The sequence below is a fragment of the Genypterus blacodes genome, unplaced genomic scaffold (assembly GCF_046128005.1).
Source record: "Genypterus blacodes isolate CSIRO-AG114 ecotype Tasmania unplaced genomic scaffold, CSIRO-AGI_Gbla_v1 ptg000108l_1, whole genome shotgun sequence".
In the NCBI taxonomy this organism is placed as follows: Eukaryota; Metazoa; Chordata; class Actinopteri; order Ophidiiformes; family Ophidiidae; genus Genypterus; species Genypterus blacodes.
Genome location: NW_027466912.1, coordinates 437588 through 461411, shown reverse-complemented (window position 1 = coordinate 461411; position 23824 = coordinate 437588). Strand labels below are relative to the sequence as shown.

Below are 23824 nucleotides of genomic sequence, written 5' to 3'. Positions count from 1 at the left end.
GCAGGCCACTGTGAGCCCCACGCTCTGCTCTGCTCTGTCTGAGTGACTGGAACCCCTCTGTGAGTATGGGAGTATGACATACAGTATGCTGCCACGCATCAGTGTGGGGGTCTCATGTTTAGCAATTATATTTTTTGTATATTTTATATATTTGTTGTTAGTTTAAGTATTACTATTTTTACATTTATAGATGTTACATATTTGAGTTTGTGTATTGTGAAATAAGAGAGAATGAGGCAAATAGATGCACTGATTATATCACCAATTTAAAATGCTGACTAGGTGACAGAGAAAATCTGTCAAAAAGACAACAAAGAAGAATGATGTGTGTCCATACTCACAAATGGGTCAGTGAGGCCACATCATTGAAGATTCCATCTGGAAGCTCTGAGATTTCATTGCCATGGAGAGACCTGTGGGGTCACGAAGGGAGGGAGGAAGTTAGAGCAGAACAACAAACAGAACTATTTCATGCATCTTTAATTTAGATTCAAGTGGGCTGGATTAGTAAAATCATAGCATAATAACCTATAAACGGATGTAAATGGACAACTCCAAGTTTTCCCTTTGTTTTAGTGCAAAGAAGTTCATATTGCAAATGTTTACTTTTATTTAACTATCTTTTTACAAAACATATAATGAACAACCTGAAATTTCTTAAGACAGTGGTTCCCAAACTTTTCCTGCAGGAAACCCCTTCTGTAGATAAGAATATTTTTGCGCCTGGTTTGGAAACAGAACCAATAGGGACCACCTGGCCCTGCAGAGCGTGGTGAGGTCAGCTGAACGCACCATCACATGGTCATTCCGGTCCTGATTCAGTGACTGCACAGTCTACTTAGCACATCATTTATAATTTATATAATTTATAATTCATTCAGCTGTCATCCACCTGCCACCCCTCATATTGTCTTGATTATGCACTGCATAATGAAACTCAAACTGGATATCTTGTCTCATTGTTTCACTGTTAAATTATTCTGAAACTCACACCCAACATTGCAAATCATACTGATTGTATTGTTTCATCGTTTAACAGTTTCAATTTTTATATTTATTCATTCTATTCCATTTTAATTTCCATTAGATTTGCTCTGGCACCTATGCACCCAGGAATTTCACTGCATGTTGTACTGTGTATGATTGTGTATGTGACAATAAAACTTGACTTGACTTGAATATACTGGACTGCATTCCTGGGTTGCATTCTTCTTTTCCCTTATCCTACTCTGTGTTAAACTTCCTCTCTTACAGCCTTGCACCCTAACCCTGAAAGGGCACACTCACCACACAACTAATACCCAGAAGGCCAATTAACAGCTCAAACCACAACCGTCATCATACACACACACACGCACACGCACACGCACACGCACACACACGCACCCATATGAGATCATGCTCCCACAACAAAGGAAATCATATTCATGTCTGGTCCAGACGCCTGGTCTGTTGGAAGCTTTTTATGATTGTTCCTTTTTTACTGCTTTGTAGAGCTAAAGGTGCTGCTTTTCAAAGGTTTTGGCACTTCTGTGTGTGTGTGTGTGTGTGTGTGTGTGTGTGTGTGTGTGTGTGTGCGCGCACGTCGTCTCTTGTACAACATCCAGCAGACTCACACAGGGAGCGTACTAGACGTCTTTTAGAAAAGAAGGTGACATGAGTGAGTGAGTGAGTGAGTGAGAGCAGGAATAACAGACATAGCTTCATTAGGAATGAAAGCAGAGAAAGCCGACTGTCAATGCATCAGCTAATGACCATGACCATGATCTGGCGGTTTAGACAAATCTTGCCGTAAAAATTTGGCTTTGTTGAAGCTTTGTAGTAGTAAAAAGTGTGCCTGGTATAAGCATACGTGGAAAACGAGTGTACTGGGAAAACCTAATTTCTCTCTTAGAAGGATGCATCTGGCCTTGCTGTGACTATGTTGTGACATGATGTCTGTATTTTGTGCAACATGCGTTACTGATTGGTCAGAAGGTTCTGTTACGATCTCTCAGAATGTCAGCACAAGCATTTTCTGATGGTAAACTGTCTGGATGTTCATGTTATGCCGCCAATGATGTGTTTTTTATTTAGTCTAAGCATTATTTGTGACCTCGTCTGGAACTATGCAATGGATCAAATACTCTGCAGCTCCTTGCTCAGGGCTCACCCAGACATTTGCAAATTAAATCTTACCAAATCACAAGTTTGTGCTTTTCCCGATTCATTCCTTACAGATTGCCACTATATATGATATTTGACACTTTGATAAACACAATTAAAAAAAAAAAGAAGAAGAACTTACAGCAGTCTGAGAGAGTGCAGTCCACTGAAGGCCATTTTGGGGATGCAACGCAGAGAATTGTAGCTCAGAATTCTGCAAGTAAAAATATATATCTTACATTCGCTGGTTACATTCTGATCACACCACTAAATTAAAGTACTAGTTTTTGGTGTGAGCAGCTCACGGTGGTCAGGACTTACAGAGTGGTGAGCTGGCTCATGTTAGCGAAGGACGAGTTGGTCAGAGAGTTGATCTTATTGTTGCTCAGGTCTCTGAAATGAAATAACCAAAAACAATTACCATGAAGAGCCTCTGGTTGTAGTGATCAGCACAGTGAAAATAAAATGGAACAGAGACCACATCACTTACACAAGCTGCAGGTGTTTGAATGTAGAAAGTTCCTTTGGGACCACACTGAACTGGTTTCCATCTAAATACCTTAAGAAAGAAACATTCATTTATTCCACCAATAACAAGTCAGCGGGCCATGATTGACACTTGTTTTTGTTTGTTTGATTGTTTTTCAAAGTTGGTTAAGACCTTTTTGGGTAATCCTACTAAACAAAGACCAACAAAACAACAATTCAATCATCATCAACACAAACATTATGTGGTGATCTAGCTAAAGGCAGAAAGTTTGATATAGGCAAGGGAGGAAGACCCAAAATGCAGGGCAACACAGGGATAACAAAAGGACAAAAAGGCAGACACACACAACCCGCATCCCCAAACACACACACACACACACACACACATAGGGAATATATATCCCCTATATATACAGTGTACTGCGTGTGTGGTGTGTGTGTGTGTGTGTGTGTGTGTGTGTGTGTGTGTGTGTGGTCTGTCCATGATGATGTATGCTAAGCCACCACAGTGGACATCAGCCTGCAGGGATGCAATAACCCTGCAGACTGACCCCCTGAGAGTGGCTGATGACGTGGCTCTGAGAGGGGCTGCAAGGCTGTTCTCCTGCTATTGTTGTTGACTGTAGCAGGGCGGCAAGGGTGGGCTGTGCTGGTTAGTTAGGGGGGCTTTGGGTTGTGGGTAATGATAGGTAATGACAGTGCAGAGGACACTTGGGATAATGATGGAGTAGCAAAGTCTCCAGATGACTAGATGAAAGCCCAGCATAGAGGGGCATACCTGGTCACACCTGGACAATGAAAGGCCGAAATACTTGAACAGTGTGTTTGTGTGTGTGTGTGTGTGTGTGTGGAGGAAAGTTCCAGACCTATTCCTTTCCCTCCCATCTCCATTGAAAACTGCTCATTAAACTACCCTCCTTCTCCCCCATGCTCCTGTGGATAGACTTTTGGCCCTGACACAAAGACGCACACGTAGCCACACACACACACAGTCTCCAATCTTTGGCTCTGACCGTGAGAGTGACATCAGTGCTAGCCCTTAGGGCTGCAGGGAGCGCAGAAAAAGAATGTCTGAGCGATTAACTGAAGGGTTTATTGACTTCCCTCCTCTTTCTTCTCCAAAATGTATTTCCGTAATCTGCACTGAATTCACACAGTACTGCGTCCTCCAAGCAACTTCATCTGTCGCTCTCCTTGTCTCTCTAATGGTTCAATCATCCATACCTGTCATTAAATATTGTTTGCATTCATAACAAGGAACTTACAGTTCAGTAACATTTCTGGGGATGCCTTTGGGCAGCACGTGGAGATGCTTGTTACTGCAGCGCACCACCGTCTCAAGGCAGGTACATTCACTGGGACACTGTGGTCTTTGTACACAACTGGACTCCACTTGGCCTAGGCAAGAGAAGAGAGAGAGGGAAGGTGGGTATAATTAAAGAGTGAAGGAAAAAAACATCTAAAAAATGACAGCATACTCATTGTTATGTCATCAGATACTCTCTTCAATAAAAACTTTAGAAAACAAAAAGAGGTGAGGAATTTGACTGGATCTCCAGTTAGACACAAGGTTGGACTAAACTAAGACATACTACCTGGAACTACATGGTTCCTTGCTAGCTTTTGCACTGAATTATGTGTACACTGTGGGTTCTGAACCAGCACTGGTGCACTGACTGCACAGAAAGGACTCGTGACTTCATCGCAAAATCACACACTGCACTGTGTATCCAAGTTCCCTGCCTTATGTTTTATTTGGGGAGGTCATGGAGCTTGCTGCATGTGGGCGTAACCCACATGTAACCGTAACCTTCTTGCAAGAATTCATCAGTGAGTATTTTTCCCAGGAATGCAAGAAATTTACGATGCTGGTAAACATTGCAAGATTTGTGTTTTGCTTTGTACAAGCACACAAGCTTAATGTGAGTATTCAAACATGATGGTTGTCCACCATTTGTGTGTCTGGTCAATGAGCAATGTCCTGCAAGCTGCACCCAGCACCTACTGAACTTCCACAGAGGAACTGATATATGGGTAGTGTCACTTTGTATAGCATGCCTCCTTGAAGAATGAAGCCTTTGTACTCATATGCAAGTGAGACACAGCCCATATTTCAGGAACTTAAGTTATCAAACTATAAAATGTTCTTGCACTTCCTAAAAAGCACCTCAAGTTTGTGATTCATGAGGTGAAAAGGACCCATTGGTAATTATTAATCAGGTTATTTAGACAAAACAAGGTGAGTGAACTGAAAACATAACCTCCTTTGTGAAAGTAATAAAGCAAACCCATGTTCAACACAGACCAGAGACACTACAATATCTGAAGTTGTTGGTGATGCATTGAAACACTGAAAAATTGAGATGAAGTGAAAACACAATGCAGTAGAGAGAGGCCTCAGTAATGTAATATCGACCAGCACGGGCAGAGAACGGCCTTAAGGCGTGAAGACAAGTCCAACATTCATCCTCAGGTGCAAATACGCTGCAAATCAATAAGGCAAACAGCTCAATAGCTCCACTCAGACAGGCATCGACCAGCAGCTTAAGAACTGTTGAGTACCAATCTATTCAGCAAACAAAGGACGTGCAATGGTGCTCCTTTATTTAAAATGATCTCAGACATTCTAAAACGTCCCCATGTCCACAATGGATTGAGCGTGTAAAAGTACAAACTTCATCAGTCACTGACAGGGTTGTCACAGACCACAGGCCATCTTCTTCTCACCTTTCAAAGAGGGTCATCACTTCAACGCAAGAAGATGAGGGTCACACTCTATATTACCTGAATGTGTGAATGAATCCTTGTCTGTGTGTGATGGCTTTGATACTGACAAAAACAAAATGCTCCAACTGGCTATGACCCTGAAGAGGATAGCAGACAAAATGCATGGCATATCCACGGTGGATATAAAGCATTAAGTGAGAACATCCATGAGTAGAGAAGTCAATGATGAAACGGCTGTATGTCTTGGTATTACTCACCTTCCTCACAGCGGAAGTCAGGCAGAGCCACATCCTGTAGTGGGATCTCCTTCAGGAAGGCAGGTCGTTGGCAGCGAGGGTTACCTGTCACAATCTTCCTACTTCTTAGCCAATCACCAAGCCAGGCTAGACGGCAGTCACAATTGAAGGAGTTGGCCAATAAATTACTGCAATAAAACAAAGAGATCAGAAATGAGAAAGTAGCTCATCACAGTGAAAGGTGATAATGTCCTGTAGGTATGTCAGGTTCTCACAGGGTGGATAGAGTTTGAAGTGTGTCAAATGCTCCTGGAGTGATGGTTGTCAGCTGGTTGTCATAAAGAGACAGCAAACGGACATTATGGAGCCCTGTGAAACTGTCATTATGTACACAGCTTATCTTGTTGTTCCTCAGCATCCTAAAGTAGAGAAAAATAAAATACTTAATAATAATCTTTATGGAGCATTTAAAAACATACTTTGCATTAACTAAAGTTATGTACATTACATTACGATCATTTGGCAGACGCTTTTATCCAAAGCGACTTACATTACAATACAACCCTTCGCAGAGGGGGGAGCAATTGAGGGTTCGGTGCCTTGCTCAGGGGCACCTCGGCAGGGACTCGAACCGGCGACCTTCCGGTTCCCTAGCGGAAGCTCTACCAACTGAGCTACTGCCTCCCATTATCATCATAAATAATCTAATCAATATACATATTATATATGCAGGGGAGCAGTTTGATCATAGTCACCCTTACAATTATTCTAACATCCAACATGGCTGCGAATGACATGTGATGTCTTAAATATATTTTTAGGAAATAATAATTAACCCTTCTGGCTTGAGTTGAACAAAGTAAAATTGATACCTTTTAATAATTTCTTCAAAAACATTCATAAAAGTCATCTAAAGCAAATAACCTCGCAACAAAGACTAATGATGTTGTGTTCCAGAGATACACAGATGAACCGCTGCATGTTTGAAAGTGTGTGTCACTCACAGCATGCGTAATCCCTCCAGGCCGTGGAACATCCCATGACGTACTGAATCGATTTGATTGGCTGTGAGGTGGAGCTCGTTGACGGATGATGCACCTTCAAATGCACCATCCTCGATATCTGTGATCTTGTTGTTGCTAAGGTTACTGTGCAGATCATACGTGTGAAAAATAATTAATCACAAGAAATGAATACTGAATTATTTTTGTTGTTAAATGTTTAACATACATCTTCTTCAGTTGGGAAAGGTTCTTAAAAGCCCCAGTTGCCTCCAGAGTGGTGATCTCATTGTTGTTAAGGCGGCTACAGAGGGAAAACTTGAGGTATAATAGCCATATAGACAACATAAAACCATTCAAACTTATCTTCAAAAGTACATCTGATTCTCATTTGGTAGTTTTACATTTGTTACACTCCAAAGCTAACAATTCTCTTGTCAAGTGGCAAAATAGTATTTACATATTTGAACATCCTAAAATAAAAATACTACATATTTCATGAATTCCAATATTCAGAATTTGTATGGTTTAGTAGTATTAAGAACAATTTCCACTGAATAGAAAAAACCTGAATAAACCCTAAAACCCTTAAAGTTTCAATCTTGGAATGTGCTTGGTATACAGTTTGCTATTCAAATATAATGTGTGTCCTCCTGCTACAGGAGTGAAACAGGCTGTGAGTGTTCGGACGTCTTACAGCTCAGTGGTGGAGGTGGGAATGTGCTCTGGGATCTTGGTGAGCTTCAGATTCGAGCAGTCCATTACATTGGACTCACAGCGACACTTGGGAGGACAAACAGGATCACTGTTGCATGCGTTATTCAGACGGGTGTCCTCTGTACCTGAAAATAGGAGAAATGGATGAATAAACAGTGAAAACAAAGAAAGACTTCTTAAATAACCTGTTAAGGCAGCACAGCTATATGTCATCATCTTGCCCTTTGTGAACCCACAGTCCTGTGGAACATCATGCAGCTGACCTACCATTCACAGGAAAGTGTTTTACATTGTGTGTGTATCCACGTACACATGTGTGCATGTGTATCTACCCGTCCATGTGTGTATTTGTGTGGTAATTGGTTAGTTATGTTCTGAAAGGTGAGATAGTGAGAACACTGGGGTGAAAATGATGCTAAGGTGTAAGGGTTACAATAAAAGAGAAGAAGGACAAGAACAGGCCTGAACACAAACAAGCTACTCACCTGGGATGAAGTATTGCTCTTTGGCTGTGACGGAGAAAAGAAAGAGGGATGGATGTCAGTAAAAGGGATCTGTATAGCGTTGTCTTAGCTATGCTTCAGACAGTCACGTATACAGAGTTTATATATGACCACACATGGCTCAAGGTATATGATCGTTTAACACAATGGCTATCTGTGCGGATGGCAAAGTGGAGAAACTGGTAATGATGAATGATGAATACGGTAAATAAGTGGCTGTTACTAAGGAATGACAAAAGAGGTTACAAAAGAGTGAAAAAAAAAAAGAAAAAGAGAAAAAAAGAAAAACACAAGAATCTCTTGCAGCATGTCTAGCCAAGACAGTGAAGCTAGAAACAAGACTCACTGAAACCTCAGCAGTGGAGAGTGCTAGACAGTTATGTTCAATGCATCAAAACAATACGAGTGTGTGAGAGATGGATGTGTGAGTGGGCAAGAGGTTGGGCAGTAGATAGAACAGGACTGGCTGGGAGGGGGGTGAGACTGGCAGGGGACTGGTTGGCATGTACAGAAACTCGAGCCCTTTTACCAACCTTGACTGATGATCTCAGCTCATTGCGGTTTGAATGTGAAACCAGGCTCACAATGTGGTTGTATGAAGGGTAAATTGAGAATGAGTGAAATATCCCTCTCTCCTTGGCCCCAAGTTTGTGTGGATATTGATTGAGAGAAACAGCACAGCAATACAGTAGGCTGAATGAAACCTTTAGTGAGGAATGATTGCTTCTTCGGGGAGGAGAAAAAACAATGCACAGACAAAGGTCACTCCCAGTGGAGAGAAAGGGAGAAGGTAAGAGTAGAGTAAAACAATAAAGCCTAGAAAGCCTGTGAGAGCAAAGAGGCAGAGGAAAGTCTCCTGCCAAGCCACTGGCCTACCAGAGCATCGGAATTTCTTGCTCTTGATTTGTCCAATTCGTTTGTTTGCCAGTCTGCGTGGGCTGGCACAACGGGCACCGCTGGTTTCGATGGGGTTGGAGCGCAGGTAGTCAGCCAACCACTTCAGATTACAGTCACAAATAAATGGATTCTGGGCCAAGTGACTGCAGGGCAGAGAGAAAGAGGTGCAAAGAGAAAAGAGGATGAGAAACTTGAGAAAAAAACAATAGATCATCATCATCTTCATACATAACCATGTGAACGGATCAACATGTGATAACTCTGCCAGATGGTTTGACAAAATCTTTGTTGCAATCTGTGTCAGACTGTATGATTTCAAGATTGATGCATGGAATTTATCTGCTCCAGTTTATAAATGTGGGTAACATGATGAACTATAAGGATGTCTGTGGTAAAAGTCAACATTGGTGACAACAGTGGGGGGGGTTATTGTTATTGGAGTATTGTTTCTACTCTGGCCGCAAAGTTGCATGTGCATCCATGTGTTTGTGAGATGATATTTATCACTCTCAACCTCATGCCATTCCTGTGTAATCGAAGAAACATCCATGTAAACAACTTTTGTGTTGGCGCAGGTTTCAATAAGACAGCTCAGCATTTGTCAGACCATGACCAAGAGTATATGTGTTTGTGTGTGCATGTGAGCGTGGCCGCATGCGTGTGTGTGTGTCTCACAGGGTCTGTATTGCTCGAAGTGAAGTGAAAGTTCCCTTGGCGAGCGTTTGGATCTTGTTGTCATATAGTGAAAGCAGAGAGAGGTTTTGCAGGTCCTGGAAGGCGTTGGCACGAACACAGTGAATCTTATTGGCATTCAGCAACCTGAGAGAATAAAGGTCAAAATGGAAGACTTTGTCAGCGATAAGTTGTGTTTTTTTCAGCAGAAACTACATTTGTCTGACTTGCGCAAGTGGCTGTCAGCTTGCTCTATTCTAGCAAAAGGAAATAAAAGCATTTTAACTATTTACCCTTCTCAGGCTCTCGCCTCACTTGACAGGATAACAATTATGATACATTTCCACGACCTTACCCGTTACACATTTCAAATTCATAGTTTTTCCAGGAGATTAATGACTGTAGAAACCATGTACGAACAAAGCTGCCTAAAGGTAATTACTCCTTTACTGAGTGGGGAGACATACACCACAAAAAAAACATCCCTTTTTTGACACAAACTCTAAAACAGTTAAAATAAAACCCTCCTGTGCAACCTGTTATATAATGTATTCTAAGCAGCATCTACCCTAGAAAATCATGTAACTGGGCTGGCAGATTTCTATTTATTTGTCTGGAGAAGATAAAACTGTTCCTCAGTGTCAAATATGTAAGATAAGATGGAGAGTTTCTTTGTGTGTTAATTACTTACAGCAGTTGTAGGGCATAGAGGCCATCAAACACTCCCTTGGTCAGGTCGGTGATCTTATTTCCATACAGCACACTGGTACACAGCAAAGGCATGCTTTAGCCATGGAAAATGAAAACTTACATATTTATACACAAATACACACAGAGTCTCGGCCTTGAGTCACCTACAGTGAGTTGAGAGAGCGCAGGCCCTGGAAGGCATCTGGAGCAATCTCTGAGATCTGGTTGTTGCTCAGGTCTCTGCATGAAATAAGAGAAAGATATCAAGATAAATAACTCTGTGACTAAATGCACCAGTAAAGGAGAATCTGTGAAAAAGAGAGAGAGAAACATAGATGGAGAGAGAGGTAATGAAGTATGTGGCCTCAAACGAAAATGTCTGAAGAGCCGTTCATGTGTAGGTCATCCAAACCAGGACAAGGAGAGAGAGAATGTGTTTGTGTATGTGTGTGTATGCACTGTGCGTTTGTGTGGATGGCATCTACTGAGACACAAGGGCACACACACACACGCTTATATAGCCTTAATTGGCTTTACTGTGAATTTCAGCATACTAACTGTAACTGTAGGTGATAGACACAGAACAGGCTCAGTGAGGGCACACAGCCAGCTGAAGCAACAAAGGCTCATAAGAGCCAACACAGACTTGCAGACATGTGCTACTGTTGCGATATGCAGGGGGTGTTTTAATGGTATAATAAGAATTTCCTGACCCCAATCGAACCCTCAAATGAACTGTCCTGGAGCAGAACAGGGTGGAATTCTTCAGGGGCACTGAAACTCCCTGACCTCCTTTTCCCCGTTTCTTCATGCTATGTTGGGCAGGCCTGTTGGTGTTGGTGGTCTGGGTTTGGCTGAGTTGGTTGAATGACTGCATAGCAGGCTCAAGTCTGGAGCTACCAGCCTATCACCATTCACTCACAGAGTAGCACAGAGCAAAGCCTCAGCCTTCATTCCAGCACACTCTACGTCCTCTCATCAACTTAGCCATGGGGTAAAGTTGGTCCCACATACACACAGAAACATACACACACAACAAGTGGACAATACTCGCTAAGGTAATACCAGTGTACAGCAATGCAGACTGAGAACAAGAATGTGTTTGTTAAACAGACTTTAAATTGTCCTTTTTATCCAGCACTGTACTTGTTGTTCTTGTCTGTATTATTTTGCCCAGAGGTGAGTGTACTGCTATGCTTACATCCTACGCAGCTTCTTGTAGGGAGAGAAAGCCCCAGGGGGAACAGACTTAATCCCATTCTGCTCGAGACGTCTGGATAGGAGAGGAAAGAAAAAGAGAGGGGAAGAGAAGAGAAGTTATTAGTAAAGCAAACAATAGATTGCTCAATGGCAACAGATCTGAACACTCCTCTATAACTTCCGACCCTTGGAGATTGGGCTGGTTATTGAGCAAGGGGAGATCTATTCTCCCGCTGCCATAGGTCCAGAAATGGTGGAGAAAATAACATCTATAGAACCAATAAACAGTCCTGGAATGATGTGGGGGGGAAAACACAGACAACAGTATGTCATGTGTTTTGTATTTACAGCTTCTAGCATTTTCAGATGAAATTCTAAAAACCTATAAAGAACGCCTTTGTGTTTGAGAACAATATCCATCCATCCAGCCATCATCTGTCACTGCTAATCTTCTAGTGCAGGGGTATTCAAGTAAACAACAAACATGTAATGTTGTGCATGTAATCAATACCTGCCTGTAAAATCAAATGAATTCAGTACGATTCAAAAAACGTTTTGACAATATTTATTGTCATGTAACATAGAACATAAACAGTATGCACCAAGTAAAAGTAGGGCTGCATTTCAAAATAACTATAAATAAAAAATAACTGAATAAAATGTGAAAACTGTGCATGCAAATGCTTAACTTAAACAAACAAAGAGAAAAATCCCAGCAGCTCCGAGGGAACACTCATGAGCACGTTGTTGGGCAGTGATTGTGTGTCTCAGGGTCCTGGTGGACTCATTCCAGGCTCTGAGAACACTTTCGGTGATCTCATTTCAGATTTTAGAGGCTATGTTTGTTCAAAAGCTTTATGTTTTGTCTCATAATGCCGTTTCACATTTTTGATACGTGCCACTGTTTCTGAACATATGAGACACACTGGTTTAGTGCTCCCAGTGGGAAGTATGAACAGCAATGACTCTGTCCATTCTGGATGAGATGCTCTACTTTCGCTGTCCACTTTTCTTTTTTTGGAGAGCGCCATTTTTGTCCCCCTTTCTCCGTCTCACTTCTCTGTTTCTCAACTTTCTCCGGCTCAGTCGTCTGTATATCTCTCTTAGTTTTTATCTTACCTGTTTCGCTTTCTCTTTTTTCCGTCTTTAACTTGCCTCTTACTCTCACCTGTCTGCGTAGAGAGTCGCAATGTTTACCGCCTATAATGCACAAAGTTGATTGGCTGAGTAGTATCATCTGGGGGAGGCTTAACTCACATGCAACTGGTCTGTGCGTTTTCCTCGCAAAGCAAACTCCACATAGAAAGGCCCTGGTCTCGTACCCACAACCTGGGTACCTTGTGAGGTACGAGTGTTAACCACTACACTATATACAATATGGCTGTAAACATTACATTAACTTGATGTCTCCAATATAAAACACACATTTTCCCCCCAGGGCCGAAGACGTACTGTAGCCAAGAGCAGTCTGAAAAGTTTACCTGCACACAACACAGGATGCCAAACACCTTAAAATTAAGATTAAATATTTATATTTATATATATATTTGTTTTCTTTTGGAGTAAAAAGAAGGAAATAGTTTTTGCTGTCAACAAACATCCAGACCACAGACCATCAACGCAAAAATTAATTTCACTACATGCACACAATACTCACAATACTATTTTTGTCCGTAATATGAGTCAGGCACAATGTGTGGACATAATCTGTTCTGTGAATACATGACATGCTGCATTAATTACAGTATGAGGCAGATCCTCCCACTGAGGAAGCATGTGTCTGTGTCTGGACCTGGAACCACAGCCTGTCTAAAATGTTTCCAATGGCATAATCTAGGTCTGTTACGTACTCATGTAAGTACTTCCTTAAACAAACTAGTTTGACATATCTGAAAACAATCTAATAATAATCTTCAGTTTCAATGTGCATGTGAATGTGCTCACTGTTTTTGCAAGTCACAAGTAAATTAATTATAACTGAACCCCATTAGAGACTAATGTCCCCATGCATGTGTACGACTTTGTGTACCAGTGTGTGTTCGTGCACGGTACAGGATCCAGCTCATTCTCAGTCCAGTTCGCTCGTCTATATGGCACAAGGCTGTTTATCTGCAGTTCACTTCACAGCTTTTTAAACGGTCCTTATTAACATGTCTGAGCGGGGCCTGGAGGGAGGCAGCTGTGAAACCCTGCCATGCAGCCTTAAAGCACAGGAGTGGGAAACGCTGGATAAAGGCCAGTGTGAGGCCTGGCAAAGGCCAGAGGTTGGTAGGTGACTTGTGGAAGAATCTGAGGATCATTAAAGCTCAATTTCTTATTACAAGAAAATTGTGAATATATTACTACTATTGGAAACAGAATGCTGTTAAGAGATTTAATGATCCTATCTTAGTGAAGGAAACATTCCCACATGTTTGAATATCAATGGGTTAGGGTTAGGGCATAATTTAAGATAAGAGATAAACATGTAATATATACTGTAAATTTGCTACATGTCTCTCAGGCAAATGCCAGACAACTTAGTTTCTGCATATTTCAATGAAGAATGTTCCCGTTTTAGGAAGGGGCCTCGTTATAGGAGCATAATTGGCATTCTTAAGATAGTAGTGATTGCAGACCACAGATTCCTGTGGATAGACATGGTCTCTCTCTCTCTCTCTCTCTCTCTCTCTCTCTCTCTCTCTCTCTCTCTCTCTCTCTCCTCTCTCCCTCTCTCTCTCTTAGTCTTGGTTAGGGTTAGGGTTATGGTTAGGGTTTCATATATAGATCTTAGCAGATCTATATATGTAAAGACTAAATCCACACAGTTAGTAAGTTTTATTATGGAGAAATACATTGTGGACATACAAATGGATGCCAGGACTGCAGCAGCAGTTGAAGGAGGGGGAGTTCTATGGCAGAGTTCAATTACTGTTGATAGAGTCTATGGTGCATAATAAACTGTTGTGGTTATGTTCAGACTAACTGGGCCTGGTCACATGAAGGACTACAGAAACCAGCTCACAGCTATAAACATTATAAAGAGAACAGGGCAGGGAGACTGCACTTCTCCGATTTTTAGGTAATGAGAGCAGTATGAGTGTGTTTGTGTCTGCAATTGTGTTTGAGACTTTCCAAGAGCCTTATTAAGAAGGCATTAGGTCCGCCTTGCTGTAATTGAAACTGATTTTATAATGAACTTCAAGCACAGACCAACCCTGCTGTACCAAATTGCTTAGTGGAATCCCCCCCCTTCCCTTTTTTCCTTCACCCTTGACCTGCCTCCTCCAACCTGCACTTTAGAGAGGAAAGACAATAAGAGAGGTAAAGAATGAGGGAAGGGTGATGTGGGAATAGAATTTGTAAAGATAGAGGTAAGGCTGAGTTGGGCAGGACTCTGGGCTCTTTGACCAACTCCACTTATGGGACATAGCTGTTGAAAGACATCCTGCAGTGTCTCTATGATCTATGTCTCAACTCCATACACAGAATGTCTCTTAAATCATTCAATTATCTCAATATTTGGTGGGTGGTAATTCCATTAATTCAGTTAAAAGTAAGCGAGTAAAAACACATGGGGATGTCTGTGTCCAAATTAGGAAATATAGCACACCACTGCACTAGAAATGGGTCAGCGTTGTTGAGGAGCACAGGATCTGTGACTTCCATGGTAGCTGGGTATTTATAAACACACCCCATGAGGATGAGTAGACCTAGAAACTTACAGTGTCCTTCTAACTACACATGTGCTACGGAGAAGACTTCACCATTCATTTTTTCTTTCAAGTGCTTAGATGTCATTCACTCTTAAGGTAGGAGCATTTGATCCTTTCAGAAAGCAATAAAGAAGTACCTCAAAGTATTTACCTTTACCTAGCATTCCAGGGAGTTACACAGGCATGTTGGGCATGAAGAGTCAATGCCAGAACAGATGCTATAGGTTTAAGAGCAAGGGATTGGCATGCACTTTATGACTTTATAATATATTCATAATCCGAAGTGTATCTGAATCTTGTTCCTAGTTTCATTACTCTGAGGAACCTAAACATCCTAGAAAAACACAGCATACACTTGACTGCCTCTGGCTGAGGTCATGTGATAGTGTGGCGTGGTGAGAATGGCATGGTGGTCATGGTGGAATAAAATCAGGTCAACAGGAGTAAAGCGTTTGCTGCCTTAAAAATGGCTACTGATAGTGCTGTGGTTTGAATCTCTGATAATCATATTGCTAAATGGATTTTGATCACATCATATTATGAAATTAGTCTTTATCTTTAAAATCAGAACCAGTTTATGTTGTGTGGCCTGACTGATTGATTATTTAGAATTAGTGTTTCAGTCATGAATGTAGTTTCAGTCGTTTGCAAGAGTGTCCTACCCCCTCATTCAAAATACACAATGCATGAACTCATCATACATGCAGTTTTTAGTGGAACTACTTTCCTGTCATCTGTGGCTGGTTTATGAATATAAAGAAACCATATTTTACTTGTTTGTACCTAAAAAAATGCTGAGAATTTTTTCATTTGTCTGTGTATGTTAGAAAATCCAGGTGGTGCTCTTACATCTCAGTCATGCTGTCTGGCAGGTTGGCTGGGATGGCGGTGAGACCCTTCCCTCTGCAGTCCACAATGTTGTTGCTGCAGGTACACATGACAGGACAAGAACCTCCTCCGGTGCCACAAGGCTGCACACTGGATGTCTCCTGATGCCCTGGAGATAAAAATAAAAACAGAAAAAAGGAAATGTTATTGTGAAACAGGAGGAAGATATAATGAGAACAGGGGAAGTGATCATGTCCCCTTCCAAATATGCAATATATGCCAGCATCATGATAATATAATAATAATAATAATGGCTTGGTTCCAGCATGGGGTTATTTTGAATGGGCGGTGCGCCCATTCAAAATAACAGAATATCCCAGCATATTAGTGGTGCACTAATATGCTGGGATATTCTGATTCAGCTTTACCCCTGCAAAAGACCAAGTAACAATAATGGGATAATGCTTGTATGGGGCTATTGTGAATGAACAAAGGAATCGTGCCGGCACGGTCCCTTAACGGGTTACGCCCCTCCCTTGTCATTTCCTGGAGTTCGGGCTGTCTGCCCGATTTACCTTCCCTCTGTCTGTGTCTTCCCTGCTTTTTGAACTTTATTTTATGTGGCCTAAGTTTCAGCAGCCTTGCACTAGTAATTCATAACAAGATGATATACCCAGGAATGTTTTGACACTGAGAAAATGCAATGAAACTCAGTGTTCTTGATTAATTGTAAAGCAGTACTTCCTTGTCAGTCAATGGGGAAGAATCTAGGTTATCTATCAAAAGATAGCTACAGTATATTGAGAAAAGAGGAACACATGAATAATAGAGCTGAGATGATGATTGAAGGCCTCTTGATAACATCCATCGATCTCCCTGTGGATTTTCCTCCTGAGTTTGCTTTATCTATGCAGCCTAAATCTGGGTGGAATTCATGGCATTCTACATATTCAGCTTTGTACCCACCCCACAACCCCACTCTTCCACTTGTTCTAAAAAGCTTCAACTTTTCAATTTACATACAGCACACACAATCCATCGTACTCTCTCTTGATACATGTTCAAAAAGCTTTGGCAACGTCAATGATGTGGTGAAAAGTGCACCACTTGTGAGTGTCTGTATGTGTGTGTGTGTGTTTGGTGTGTAGGAAGATGTGTGTATGTAAGCCTAACCCAGATAAAATTAAATCAACTGAATTTTAAATGGCTTCATTCACACGGCATTACTGATCCCATTTGATCCCATGAATTTTTGATTTTTCTCCAGGCTTTAACAAAAAAAAGCGAGACACACAGTATGTTCACACGCAATGTAAAACTTTATAGATTATTATTATTATTATTATTATTATTATGTTATATATATAGGTTTTACTCCAATTAAGGCAATACATCTTTTTTTACTTTAAGTAATACATCAAGATTATGTGACTGTAAATCGCTGTATTCAAGCATGCAAATGTTATAATCACAATATGCCAGCACCTCCTGCATTTCTGTGATGGAAAATCTGGCCTAGGTTCAATTATACTGTACATGGAGAATGGCAGAAGCCTCTTGATTCAGTGCATGTGTACAACTTAATTGTATTTTTACCTTCAATACACAGTAAGGACAAATATTTGAAGTATTGAGTGCACATACATGCGCTGACTGACAGTGAAATATGCGATGGTGAAAGTGAGTCAAGGACTGTTGCCAACCATTGTGCTTTCATCTGTTATCACACCAATACATTAAGGTCAAATTTGATGCTTCTGGCAAATGATAATGAACTCCCCACGGGAATGATATGCTTTCACAAAGCTGGCCGGTTAAATCAAATCAGGTAAATATATCAAATAGCAGTATGAGTAAATCCACACCTCAGTCTAGGTGATCTGAGGCCCTGTGATTTAGGATGTCAGATCTTTGACAGATCAGGGATCGGGTGCAGGGCAGAGCAGAACTCTCTTCTGATGTAACATGGCATTTCTGACAGGCCTGGGATCAGGGAGAGAGTAGAGCACAGCTGGAGAGGCCTTAACAATGACATCGTTGACAGCTATACTATCTGGTGTGCACTCATCCCCCGCTCTACCTGCACTGCCTTTCCTGTTATGTCTTTCCGATGTGCCACCCCCAACAATCCATTTCCATCATATTTCCCTTTCTATTTGTATCCTACCATGGAGCACTAGAGCCTCTGACATTAAGCTCCTTAGTAACAAGGTGTGTTGTCTTAGCTGTCTTAGCAGCGGTTCCTTGTCAGTATTGCATTGTAGACCCATAAATTGGCAGATTGGTGTGGTGACATAAACACATAAACACAGGTGCATAAAATGTCCTCAACCTACAGAGGGATCACATTGCTCAGCCTCCAAAGGGAAGCCTCTGCCAGGGTGTTGGAAAGGAGGTCGATGGTAGAACCTCAGATTCAGGAGGAGCAATGCAGACTACATTCTGGTGATGGAACAGTGGACCACCTTTTTACCTTTTAATGATGCTAGAGAGATAATGTGATTTGTGAACTTGGAGTGGGCTTCTTACCATACCCCTCACAGCATATTGGGGGTATGAGGGTACTGTGAGAATATGGGGTGACAGGCCAATTTTCATGAGCCATTTAGTCCTAATAAGACTAAAGCACAATGATGTGGATGCTGTCCACTGCCCTTAGGGACAGGTTGAAGAACATGGATAGATAGAGGAAGCTTGGAGTTGCTTCTTTGCATTGAGTCAGTTAAGTTGGTTCAGGATAAAATGAGAATGCCAATTGGATGCATCTGTGTGCGTACAGTATGTGTCAGTAACTCTTACCTGAGCAGCTAAATTCATGTTTCTGCACCTCTGCCACATTGAGTCCTCTGAGCTCAGGGGGTCCCGTGCACTGGGTGAACAGACCTATAGTAGGCCTCTGCCTGAGCCATTGGGCCAACCAGGCCAGGTGACAGTCACAATGAAGATTGTTGGAGTGTAGACGGCTGGGGAGAGAAAAAAAAGAAATCAAACAATACATTAGAGATCATATATGCCCTCTTTGCAATCCAAGATACCAGCTGAACACACAAACAGCCATAGAACCATAAAAAGCTGCACACACAGGGAATCACTAAATAATATGCTGGGTGGATGATTGTAAATAGCATATTCTAAAGTAAGAACACTAAAGAGGACCTTTCTAAATCTGTTACTCAAAACAAGATATTCCTGGAACAATATTCATCTAATCTAATGGCTCCTGGCCTTGCAACAGACTCGCTGTGGCAATAGTAGCTTCCCAAGAATGACTATCTACTCTCTTTGAGATCATATAGTACCTCAGCGTGTCCTCAAACCTGTATATAGTGCATCTACTGTGCCTGCATACATGTTTGTCTTTTCCTGACCTGATAATGAGAAGCATAATTACACAGATGTGACACTCACAAGGTTCGTAGCTTAGGCATGTGGTTGAAGCTGGAGACAGGGATGCTGCTGATGTTGTTGTTGTTCAGAGTTCTGCAGAAAAGAAGAGTGAACACAGTTACATAATGCACTGTTCATTTATTTCATAAATGTGTGCTTCCAAAATAATTTCACATTTACATTAAGTCATTTGGTAGACACCTTTTTCCAAAGCAATGTGCATATGAGAATTGAATGCAACACAAACAAAGATCTAGTCCAGAGAGACAAGGAACCTAAGTTCTTGTTGAACTTATAACATAGAAACATTGTTCAGGGTTCCGACATAGGGTGCATTTCATTCCATTTAAATTTTGTTTCTCTTTGCAGAATCGTATTATAGTACTGGGAGACATGAATGGAACCACCCTAGCATGTCACAATTGTTAATGCTATCATTTTGGAAAACACCTGCGTATGTACAGTATGTCAGTACAATGAGCACCAATCCTCCAACGGCCTTCAAACTTGCCAGAAACATTGTTCAGGGGTCTGACTTCTATATTTCTGATTTCTATACTTTGTTTTATTTATAGTAGTGGTAGACAAGATCGAAACCACTCCAGCATGTCACAGTTGAGTGTCCATCGCTTTATTATGAGTGAAAAAACTCTGAAGGACCTGATGAAGTCAGATCACCATTAGGCTGGCAAAGTTGCTTGGTTGAGTCCCTAGACAGACGCTCCCAGTTGTAAGGAGGGCAGGCAGGACTCAAATAGTCAAAGCTTGCATTCAGTTCAAACATTAATATTGTGTTGTATAAACCTGTTTTCCTTGCATTATTCGCCATCTGAATCAGCTTACATCATCGGCTTACAGAGCTGCTTTTTGCGAACCACTGCACTTTGTTTCAGTATTCTCTGCTCTAATAAGTTTTTATGTTGCACTATTTTTTTATTCAATTAATTATTTATATTGCACGGTAAGTCTATTTAATTTGCCAGCTGGTTATTAAAATGCAGCACATTCATTTTTTTGTACCCACATATAGTTGACAAATAAAAGGAATCTGAATCTGAAAGCACTGCATCCCCATGTTGATGAATGAACATGAATGATGTCACAGCTAATGAATTTTGAGAACACGTTGGAGAACACGCTGGAGAACACGTTGGAGCCAAGAACAAGCTGCATTCCTTTCCAAAGATAAACCATTTGCATTGCAGGGCCAAAATGGTGGCTGAGTAATTACTGCTGAGTGTAATAAAGCTTGTAATTTCTTAACTTGGTTGTTTTTTCCTGAACGTCGGTTTGAATCCATCCTCTGCCATGCCAAGATCTCACACATTACCTTTAGTGAGCTTATCCTTTGGTGGTGCTATAAACCGATTACTATTGAGTTTAGACAGAATAATTCAACCAAGTTTCCTTTGATTTTGATTGTGTTAATTATTATTTAGGATATTCAAAATGTACGGTGAACCATTGAGGGCAGATCAATAGTCGGCTTTCCTTTCCCCTTTGTAAGAAGGGGAAGTTCCCAGAGGAACTTTAATTTGTTGAACCTCCAGCATCATGTCAAAGAAGAAGCAAACTTCACTAACTGTCAGCAAGCTGCAATGCCTAGAGTGCTGGTGATTGGCTTGAGCGAATGAATCTCCACAACAGGTAACAATAGCCCGATGCTAATGCTACTTCATGTACAACACCAGGATGGGTTAAGTGGTAATGGGTAGGGCTGAGGTGAAGGGGGTGAATTATCAGGGGGAGGATGTTATGGGAGGGACGGCAAGAACAATTGGACAATTGGCAATTGGTCTGTTTGTCAATTGTTTGTGTCCTACAATTGCCTCCAATGGCTGTTGCTGCTTCTTGTTAATAGTGACCAGGACAGAACCAGGACAGAAACTATGAGCTTCCCTTTGCCTTTGTGAGGTGGCTTTTGCAGTAACCATCAACAAAGGTCAAGATCGAGAGAATGAGCGGGTTTCTACCTTCCTCAGCCTGTGTTTATTCTTGTTCAGCTCTACACAGCCTTCTCAGGGGTAAAGGGAGACAGCAGCTTGAGCGGTTTCATCGAAGGTGATGAGGAAAGTTCAACCCTAGTTAATAATTCAGGTTGGGTTCAGACACTTACAGTACTTCCAGGCCCCGCAGAGCTCTGAATGCTCCGTCCTCAATGCAGCTTATGTGATTTTTATCCAGCTGACTGCAGAGCACACACAGGAGTGCAACAGTGAGAGAGAGACAGAGACACAGAGGGAGAGAGGGAGAGAGGGAGAGAAAGAGAGAAAGGACACTTTGTTATACATGATATCAGCACACATGCAAACATAAACAACACATACTCTTCCTTTCTCCCTGTGGGGTAGTTGTAATCATTGATACAGCAGTAAGTCGTACACTGGTGGGCTATGGGAAATCAATCGTGATATTGACATCTTTGTTCCTGTAACCCTGAGAGTGGCAACAAGCGAATGTGCTGACCGGTACTTACCGGTATCAATGTGCAACATAAATCTGTGTAAAGGTGTGTGTGTGTCTCTGTGTGTATGTCCTCATCCTGCACTGAAGAAATAAATCAACAAATTTAAAAGGAATCTGTGTGTGCAGTGTGTATCAATCACATTGATGTAGAATCTAAATTACAACAGTCGTAGATTCTTATGAAGGGCCATTAACTCTGCTTGGAGAAGATAAAGGTTATTATGATGAGATTATACTGAACGGTTTCTGAATGGAGCACAGCACGATTCACTCTGACATTCATTCATTCACTGTATCCATCAATGCTGGAAGGGCTGAGATAAAGTACTCACAGATTCTTGATGTCTGTAGCTCCTCTGAATGCTTTTCTGGGGATGTACTGGATAAAGTTCTCACTCAGATCTCTGTGGAGAAAACAATAATTGAATGTTAGTTTGTAAACTATGCATTGACCCCTGTGGGTTTTTTCTAAAATAATTTTGGCTTAGATTAGCTATGTGTGGTTCAGCAGGGTGTAGTTTTCTAAATGATGCAGAAAAACAACATACTGGGAGCAATTTGAACACGTTTCACCCAATTCGCCTCTTTCAATCAGAATCAGAATCAGAATAGCTTTATTCGCCAATTAAGTGTACACTTAAAAGGAATTTGCTCTGGTCCTTGGTGCGTTTAACATACAACATATAAAAAGACAACAAAAAAACTAAATTTAAACCAACATATAAAAACAGCAGCTCGGCAAATAATTGAATTAAAAACACACTAAATTAAATAAATTAACTAAATTGAATACTGTTAAATAAAGTGAACATGCAGGGGTTTATTGTGTGGTCAGTGGAAGACCCGGGCCTTGTTGATGAGGCCCACTGCAGAGGGAAAGAAACGGAATGGATTTGTGGCGTGAGGTTTTTGGTCCTGATGGACCTCAGCCTCCTGCCAGAGGGGAGGGTTAAAAACTGTTTGTGTCCAGGGTGGGAGGGGTCGGCCAGAATCAACTAGCTAAATTCACACTCTATTCAGTGTCACTCCTTCTTTTAGTATACTCATTGATACAGAACAGAAAGCTAAGGGTGGCATTTTTCTCTTCAATTTCTGCCAAAAGCCTGAGGTGTGGTACTGCATGGCAAGCACTCCTCACAGTGGCGTTACTCTTTCATAATGGATGTATTATTCAATGTTTACTCATGCTATAATGTTGTGCCTCGCTTGTACAGCTGTTTGAGGTGTCCAACTGTGATTAAGGCATTGACTACACATGACTACACACAAACAGAATTGATGAGTATACATGATGTGCTACATAATTACCATATAAGGTGAGTCCTCCCAATAAGGAAATGCATGCAGAGGTGGCATACTCAACAACTGCATAATCTAGGTTTGTTACTCTGGATGTGCAGGTAGAGTATTTGTGATGACTTCAGTAGCATTGTGACGTTTAGATGATTTTGGGGGAAAAAATACTTGTTGCTTTAATCACAATATAATAACATTATTAAAGGACATGCAGACACCGGACTGCCTACCCACAGGACTTTTTAAATAAAATGAGATATGCACCATTGTACCTGCACCTTGATGCGTTTATTAGCTGCCACATAAGGAACATGTACAGTGCTTAACAGTGGGTACAAATTAAGCATTTGAAAAGCGCATGTGCATGGAAAGAGGTGGGGAGCAAGAGAGTGAGAGAGTGAGAGACCAGAGGGGAGAGTCGGAGAGGAGAGAAGGAGAGTGAGTGAGAAACAAGTAGCCATAGTTGTAATTAGTGAGTCTTTTGTCGGGTGGTTAAATCGTGAGCTAACCTCATTCATAAAAAAGCGCGCGCGCACACACACACACACACACATACACACACACACACACACACACACACACACACACACACACACACACACACACACACACACACACACACACACACACACACACACACACACAGTCCCGCAGGGGGTCCCTCAGTTTGGGCAGACATAAACAGTCCATACAAAGTGTAGTATGGACTGATGTGATTGTGTCGGCTGCAGACACAGATCTGTCCGCATCTGCAACCTTTTTGAAGTCTATTTAAGCCTCAAGGATAGCTGCAGGTTGAAGTCCCAGCGTAGGCCCCTACACACGTGCCAACCACTCCTTGCTTCATTACAGGTGTGGGAAAGTGAGTCAGAATC

The 23824-nt window shown here is 41.5% G+C and overlaps 1 protein-coding gene across 1 annotated transcript in view; it reads right to left on the bottom strand.

The window, feature by feature from the left end:
• Positions 1-23824, bottom strand: part of slit1a (slit homolog 1a (Drosophila)) — a 76092-nt gene that overhangs the window by 9696 nt on the left and 42572 nt on the right. The window contains exons 5-25 of the mRNA XM_076160953.1: positions 21986-22057; positions 21304-21375; positions 19209-19280; positions 18600-18763; positions 15822-15969; positions 11279-11350; positions 10246-10317; positions 10079-10150; positions 9391-9534; positions 8695-8858; positions 7801-7824; positions 7296-7440; positions 6828-6902; positions 6602-6745; positions 5873-6016; positions 5619-5785; positions 3900-4032; positions 2636-2704; positions 2467-2538; positions 2288-2359; positions 342-413 (exon numbers count right to left, since the gene is read on the bottom strand). Coding sequence (XP_076017068.1) covers positions 342-413; positions 2288-2359; positions 2467-2538; positions 2636-2704; positions 3900-4032; positions 5619-5785; positions 5873-6016; positions 6602-6745; positions 6828-6902; positions 7296-7440; positions 7801-7824; positions 8695-8858; positions 9391-9534; positions 10079-10150; positions 10246-10317; positions 11279-11350; positions 15822-15969; positions 18600-18763; positions 19209-19280; positions 21304-21375; positions 21986-22057 — 2169 coding nt within the window. The remainder of the gene's footprint in view (positions 1-341; positions 414-2287; positions 2360-2466; positions 2539-2635; positions 2705-3899; positions 4033-5618; positions 5786-5872; positions 6017-6601; positions 6746-6827; positions 6903-7295; positions 7441-7800; positions 7825-8694; positions 8859-9390; positions 9535-10078; positions 10151-10245; positions 10318-11278; positions 11351-15821; positions 15970-18599; positions 18764-19208; positions 19281-21303; positions 21376-21985; positions 22058-23824) is intronic.